The sequence below is a fragment of the Lactuca sativa genome, chromosome 5, assembly GCF_002870075.4.
Source record: "Lactuca sativa cultivar Salinas chromosome 5, Lsat_Salinas_v11, whole genome shotgun sequence".
In the NCBI taxonomy this organism is placed as follows: Eukaryota; Viridiplantae; Streptophyta; class Magnoliopsida; order Asterales; family Asteraceae; genus Lactuca; species Lactuca sativa.
The window spans coordinates 41,432,020-41,439,750 of NC_056627.2; the positions used below are offsets into that span (position 1 = coordinate 41,432,020).

Here is a 7,731-nt window from a genome sequence, read left to right on the forward strand (position 1 = left end):
TTAAGTGGGTCCGAAAAACTTGTTGGAAACTTTTCAACTTGATGGCTCCATGGGGGCCTCTCTTTTTCAATAGCATTTTCAAATGCTTCCTCAACCATCTTGATGTCTTCCAAGTCTAACACTTTGTCCTTGTCATTAGAAAGAAAAAACTCTAACGGATTGGGGTGGAAGATTTTAGGAGTGAATTGATGAACTAAGTCATCAACCACATCCACACGATAACATTCATAATCTGATGGTGAGTTAGGAAACGTATTAAAAATTATTAATTCTAAGTTTCCTATTTCCAAAAGAGATATCCATTGCACCCGTTCTGCAATTAATTTGTGCATTTATTGTTGCCAAAAATGGACGACCTAAAATAATAGAAGGTTGACTTTCTTTATAAGTGCTATCGGTGTCAAGCACAAGAAAATAAACTGGGTAATAGAAATCTTCCACCTTAATGATGACATCTGATAATATACCCCGGGGAATTTTGGTTGACTTATCGGCCAATCGCAAAATAATATCAGTTTGTTCCAAAGTGCCTAAGTCATGTTGATCAAAAAGATTTCCCGGGATTATATTAACACTAGCTCCAAGATCAAGGAGTGCCTTTTTGATATTAATATTACTCAGGGTAACAGAAATTAAAGGTGCTCCGGGATCCTTAAGCTTGGGTGGAAGTTTATTTGATATTATGGAACTTGCATGCTCGGTTAAGTCAATCTTTTTAGGGAGGTGTGCTTGGAGTTTGCGTTTTTGAACACACAAATCCTTTAAAAATTTTGCATATGAAGGCACCTCCTTAATAAGTTTGACTAATGGGATATTTATTTTAACTTGACTAAATAGATCCCACATGTCTTCCATTTTTGGCCCTCGCTTCCCAAAAGGGAAGGATGTCGGTTTCTCTAAAGTCGAAGGGTATGGTGCGGTATTAACCTCCACACCATGCTCCCCAACTTTAGAGTCATTTTTACCCTTAGCTTCTTTTTGTTTTTCAGATTTAAAATCTTTCTCAAACTCTTCTTTTTCATCAAAGATGACTTCAGTTTCACTATCATTATCTAAGGTAGGAGCACTTACCTTGTTGTCAACCTTTTTCCCACTACGCAAGGTGATTACCTCGTTCACTTGATGCTCTTTTCCGGGTCTTGGGGTATGAGATGGGTTGACTGTTGTGGCGCTTGGAAACTTGCCATCATCTCTTTTCCCAATTTGCTCCGCCAGTTGAGCAATCTGCTTCTCAATAGCAGCTATGGACTTGGAGTTAGTGTCGGTTTTCTGATATGTTTGGGTTATGAAATCCATGATTTTGTCCAAATTGTTGCCATCAGTTTCCTCCTTCTTTGATGTTCCACCTTGGTTAAAGTTGGTCTGCTGAAACCGTTTTGGCTGATTTTGGTTTTGGTAATTCCCTTGACGGTTGTTGTTGTTGAAAGTCCCATTGTTGTTGTAGTTCCCGCCTTGGTTATAGTTCCGATTGAATGATCGGGGATTATTTTGGAATTGACCATAGCCGTGCACCTGATTAATTTCTTCTTGACTTTTCATGCACTCATCTGCAATGTGTCCTGAATCTCCACAACTTATACATATCTTCTGTCTCTGCGAAAAAAACACACTTTTCTCTTTGCCTAGACTAGAGAGTAGTAAGTCAAAATTTTTATTTAAAGAATTAATATCAGATTTGACTTCATTTTTCTAGTTTTTGTCTAGTCCAACTGAAGCAACAGATGAAAATGGGTTGTCCCGTTTCTTAGCTGAGTAATTGGTTTTTGAACCATGACTCAACTGCTCCAAGAATCGCCAAGCGTCTTCACTATCTTGCATCATAATAGTGTCGCTAGACGAGGCGTTAATCATGGTTTGATTGGCAGTATCGACTCCATCATAAAAGAAACGTACAAGTTGCCAACGGGGAAATTCATGATGGGGACATGAATGTAACAATTCCTTGAGGCGTTCAAATGCATCATGAAATTCTTCATTGGGTTTTTGTGCAAAATCTTGTATCGCTTTTCTTATTTCCGTTGTTTTACTAGCAGGGTAAAACTCTTGCAAAAATTTAGTTTTTAATTGCTCCCAAGTAGTAATACTATGAGGGCAAGAGAAGTGAACCAATACTTAGATTTTTCTTTTAAAGTGAACGGAAATAAGTGAAGTCTAAAAGAGTCTCTATTAGTTCCTCGCGGATTATTTGCGTTAGCAATTGCAAGGAACTCATAAAGGTGATTGTATGGATCATCAGTTTTATGGCCTCTAAAGATGGGTAAGACACTAATTAGTTGTGGTCTTACTTCCACATGATGCTCCTTTCCTTCCGCGAAGAGTATAGGTGAAGCATCATCATACTCTCCCGGCTGAAAATGAGACGGCACGGATTGTCTATTAGGCTGCGGAAAATAAAGATGAGGGAATTGGTTACCTTCGTTGTAGTATCCTCCATTTACATTGTTGAATCCACCATTTGGATTCCTTCGATATTGATTCCCAAAGCCTTGATTTCCGAATCCATTGTTGTAGTCATTGTTGCCACCATTAGGGAAATTCTGGTTGTTCCAATTATTGTTATAGTTCCCGTTTCCACCCCGATTGCCTTGATTCACCCTATTACCACCGTTGTGGTTCTGATTCCAACCAAGTCCGTTGTCACTTCCATCATCGAAATCCCAGTCATCCTCATTACCACCATTACCACCATTACTGAATTGAGGACCAACATTTCTAGGATTTTGGTTTTGATTTCTAACATTACCATCGTTGTGGTTTCCTACATTGCCTCCCATATTTTGTGCCCAATTTCCTCCATGCCCACCATTTTGCCCACGGTTGTTTCTATTTGGTTGTGGTTGCACTGGTTGGATGATTGGTGCACCAGCATTGTTGTTATTCCCATTATTCCCATTGTTGTTGTTTGGGAATTGAGGAGCTAGTGGTGGAACTAGTGGTGGAGGATTGTTGGCTGCATCCTCATGCCCCTCGACCACATCTTCTACGACAACGTTATCTACACTCATAGTGTTGATGTTCCTTCTGGCGACCCAATTTGAGCGAGCTGTTCGTTCGATTTCCGGATCAAATGCAAGCGGTGAAGAGCGTCCGCTATGTCTTGTATGCATGCACCGGTGTGCCTGCACAACGCAAATAAAACAAAACGTGGACTGCAAACGAGAATTGAAAATGAAAGTAAAAGACTATAACTACTTAAACACAATTGCTCAAGCGCACAATCTCCCTGGCAACGGCGCGAAATTTTGATCGAAGTCTTTGTCTCAATCAAAAATAACCTCAAAAACACTAGATAGCTAGGGTAAGTAAGGGTCGAATCCACGAGGAGTTTGGGGTTAAACCTTGTGTTAAAATAGTAAAATGGAAAAAACTAATGCTAGCAATTGTCACAGAAAAGATTAAAGTAAAAATCTAACAAAAACTTGGAGATTTATTAATTAAAATGAGAAAACTAGAGTACTCCCGGTTCAGTTATAGACAATTCACATTCACACACCTTCTTCCCTTGAATCCTAATTCAATTACTTAGATGCAATTGGGGGCTATTAACTTGTAACACATAGTTTTGGGCACACGATATGTTCATTCAACTAGTTGTCTTACTCCCTATGTTTAAATGGATTAGGAACAATTAGTGAACTAGCAATAAAGTGTCTTACAACTACCTATTATCGTATTAACATTCAATATCATAAGTTAGAATAATATATGTTGATTCAATCACTTTTCTTTATTCCTAAACTAAGTGAACTTGGAACAAATGATGAATTGGCAATAGACTATCTCAATTATGACATCAAACAAATTCATACAACCCAATTTCAATTATCATTACCAAAGATCATCATATGAAGCATAAAATAACAATTGAAATTAATTAGAATCAAGTAATAATCAAGTGTGTTCATCCAAAAGTCTTAAACATCCCCGGAAGTCACCCTAACAGTTTAGCCTTCCATTGAGTTCATAAAACAACTAACTTGATTAAAATGAATAAAATGCATAATAGAATTCATAAACAAACAGAGAATCATCAAACAAATGTAGCCTAATGATTATGAAAGTATAGAAAAAATAAACCTTGGGGAAGAAGAAATAATTCTGGAAAATAAAGAATTGATGAAGATTAACCAATGAAATGATCTTCACTTATAGCTTGATGATGAATTGAATCAAATCTTGCCTGGAATCCGGATTGAAATGGAATGGATTTGTGTTTCCCAATGTTTCTAAGGGTTTAGCAGCCTCAAAAATGCAAGAAAAGACTCTGAAATTCGCAGGTGGGAACCCTAAAAACGAATGCATAAGTCCCTATTTATAGTGTGGGACGAAAAATAACAAAATTGGGCGATGTGGGACGTTGGACATCCTAGGAGACGTCTTAGACGTCCAGTATAACGCCAAGGCATTCTATGTGCATCGTTGCATGCCATCTGTCGTCCTTGAAATACACTAAAAAATGGCCAAAAACGTCAGATGTCTTAGGAGACGTCTTAGACGCGTTCTAGGACATCCTTCCTTGTTTCCTAAACTTTCCGAAACACACCGTTCCAACACGAGACGTCCCTAAAACACCAAGACGTCCTAGGGGATGTCTTAGACGTTGTGTAAGATGCCGACGGGGTGTTTCCTTCTTTTCTGCTCTGAAATAACGACCAAATGCTGACCATTTGACCTAGACGTCCTAAGGGACGTCTTAGACGCCTGGAGGCGTCCTTCATCTTCCATGCAAGTTTTGGTGGTCAAAACGACATAACTAGCATAAACACAAAACACGAAAGTTGTAGAAAATCTTGTCTGGTTTCCAGAACTTCTTTACTCATGTCAATCGGAGCTACAAAACTTGAGATATGACCAAAACATTGAGGCATGGTCAATTTTCTCAGCAACGTTTCTTCATTCCTTTAGCAATCCGTCTTACTTGCAGGTTCCGCCCACTTTTAGTACAATATATTGAACTACATATGAAGTTCAACAACTCATCAAAGTAGTGCCATTCTTGGACAATTATACATCAATTCAACAGATTTATGACAATTTATTACATTCATAAAATGGACTTATCATGTATGCATTGGTTTTGAGCAGAATCAATTGTATAGTAGTTGCATGCAACTGACTCGGCAAGTCGTTCTTCGGACTCAGTGAGTCGAGTCGCCAGTCCCCGGTTTTCCCCTTCATGAGTCATGCCGAGTGGAACCAGTGAGTTATGGGTTGACTCAGTGAGTCAGAGATCAGACTCATTCATGGAGGGACTCGGCGAGTCCAAGGCAATCTTCATATCTCAAGAACAGACTCGGCGAGTTTTTCATACAGCTCGGCGAGTCACAGTCGGATGCAGATTGACTGAGTGTTAGTATCGAAGAGGAACTCGTCGAGTTTATGCCAAACTCGACGAGTAGTAGCGAGCAAAAATGAGAAATGAGAGTAGGGACTCGGCGAGTTGGCGACCCAACTCGACGAGTCAAGTCAACTGTATGTTGACGTTGACCAAGAGGTTGACTTTGACCAGGGGTGAAATAGTCATTTTACCCTCAGTATAGTTATCAGTATTTGATTGAGTGTACTTATGGAAATTGTAGCCGGGGAGATACCGGAGCAGCAACAGACAGTTTCCAGAGCAGTTCATTCAGCAGCCAGACTACGAGGTGAGTTTCCTTCCAGTAGTAACGAGTCTACGACCACAATGTCGGCCCGTTTAGTTAGCAGTCAGTTCCGGACTTCAGTCCGATGCAGTAATTCAGGGTGCTTGATGTCTTTGTGATTCAAGCATGTCTATGTGTTATGTTTTTCGGACTTCAGTCTGATGCAGTGTGCAGTATATGTGTTTATGCTATGCTATGTTCAGTCAGTTCCGTACTTCGGTCCGATGCAGGGGACAAGGTCCCAGACAATTTCAGACTTCGATCCGATGCAGTTAGTTCCGGACTTCGGTCCGATGCAGGGGACAAGGTCCCAGTCAGTTCCGGACTTCGGTCCGATGTAGTTTCCGGACTTCGGTCCGATGTAGAGGGCAAGGCCCTGGTCAGTTCCGGACTCCGGTCCGATGCAGTTTTCAGACTTCGATCCGATGTAGTGGGAAAGGCCCACTATGTGCTTTATATGTTATTGTATGGTATGTGGTAGTTTGGGGGAGCTCACTAAGCTTCGTGCTTACTGTTTCAGTTTTGGTTTCAGGTACTTCCGCAAGTAAAGGAAAGAGCTCGGGATGATGGCATCGCACACACCACAACTTCAGTTTGTCATGGGATTTGATTAGCTTTTCGTAGATATGATTTGATATAGTCTTGATATAGTTTTCTCATGATACTTTGTTATGGTTTTGAGATATTGACTTATGGGTTTTTATTTTATGATATTGATATGATGATTTTAGTAATTATTAAACAAAAATATTTGGGTCGTTTCACAATTCATGGTTAAGAAAATCTCATCTACATTACATATCCAATTTTTAATAATCTCTACTAAAAAAGTCCTGGAAAGTCAACTTAAAAGTAAAACTGAAAAAAAAAATATATTAAACTCTAATTGCTGAAAAAACCTTCTCTATAGCTCATCATGCATACATAAATACAAAACTACAAATATAGTTTTCTTGAATCATTAATGATAAATCTTGTTTTTTATGCCCTGTGAAGATCCTGAGTTAAATGTCCTGTTTAAAGAAACTTATGAGTTTGATAACTTGATAGAAATAATGAAAGAAAGAAAGGTAAAAAGAAGAAGTTGACATTTTGATGATTGATAGGTTAGAATGGAGCTGATGATTCCAGAGTCCATAGCGGGGCGGGATTATGAAACGGGGTTTGTGGATTCCAATTTTCATCATTCCTCCAAGCTGCAGGTGAAGAAGAACATAAAAGTCTTCAACTTTATTGTTCTTGAGTGTAATATTATTAGAGAGAAAAGATGAGACAAACCCAAAAGCATAAAACCATTAAATAATTATGGTTTGTTTGTTAGGAAGATTAAAATACAAGAAAACATAAAAAAATATACAACCTGCTGTTGATGAAGTTTGGAGAACTCTTCTTTAAAATTTGTACATCCATACTTCCTTTGTGTCGCATAAATAACCTGCAGTTCAACGTTTTCCAGATCACATATACATGAATATCAAACGAACCACACATACAGACCGGATCGTATATACATTCATATTAGATGACACACACATACATACCAGATCACATATACATAGAGACATAAAGATCTGATGACACATAGGTGTGATAGGATCGTATGTGGATGAAATGACACACATACATACATATAAATCAGATCCTACACACATACATATCAGATTACACCCACACACATATGGCATACCACAAAGAAACATATAGATCAAAGAACACACACATAGATTAAAGAAAAAAACATATTCATAAATTGTATGCGACTAATTAAAAAATACCAAAGGTTTCTAGCTAGTTTTTTTCACGTATAGAATCCTATAATTTTCAGTTGAATCGATCATTTCCTATGTCTTACAACATACAGATTCCTCTGTAATTTTGAATATATGGTTTTTAATTTTGTATCTGGGCAATATATCCAAAAAATGAGACAAATACTTGTTTACTTTATAAGATTAAGCATATCGATGTACCTAAACTGTTTAGTTGAACTGTGAATTGTGAATACAGAGAAGCCTAACAAAAAGCGATTCCACTGTTTCAATAATTTATGCTACTACCAAATCATTTCCCTCATCGCCTTCATTACTTC

At 38.3% G+C, this 7,731-nt stretch overlaps 1 protein-coding gene and 1 non-coding gene across 2 annotated transcripts; one reads left to right on the forward strand and one right to left on the reverse strand.

Annotated features, from left to right (window-relative positions):
* Positions 1 to 255: 255 nt before the first annotated feature.
* On the reverse strand, positions 256 to 1,539 carry LOC111913311 (uncharacterized). The gene has a single exon (XM_023909028.1). The coding sequence runs from the start codon at positions 1,537 to 1,539 to the stop codon at positions 256 to 258; it is 1,284 nt and encodes a 427-aa protein (XP_023764796.1).
* A 370-nt stretch (positions 1,540 to 1,909) lies between these two features.
* Positions 1,910 to 2,016, forward strand: LOC111913317 (small nucleolar RNA R71). Its single transcript, XR_002857505.1, has one exon. It is a non-coding gene; the product is annotated as a small nucleolar RNA R71 (small nucleolar RNA).
* Positions 2,017 to 7,731: the final 5,715 nt, after the last annotated feature.

What these genes read in the sequence shown, in the direction of transcription:
- LOC111913311 (XM_023909028.1), bottom strand. Translation starts at nt 1,539, where the DNA reads ATGAAAAGTCAAGAAGAAATTAATCAGGTGCACGGCTATGGTCAATTC.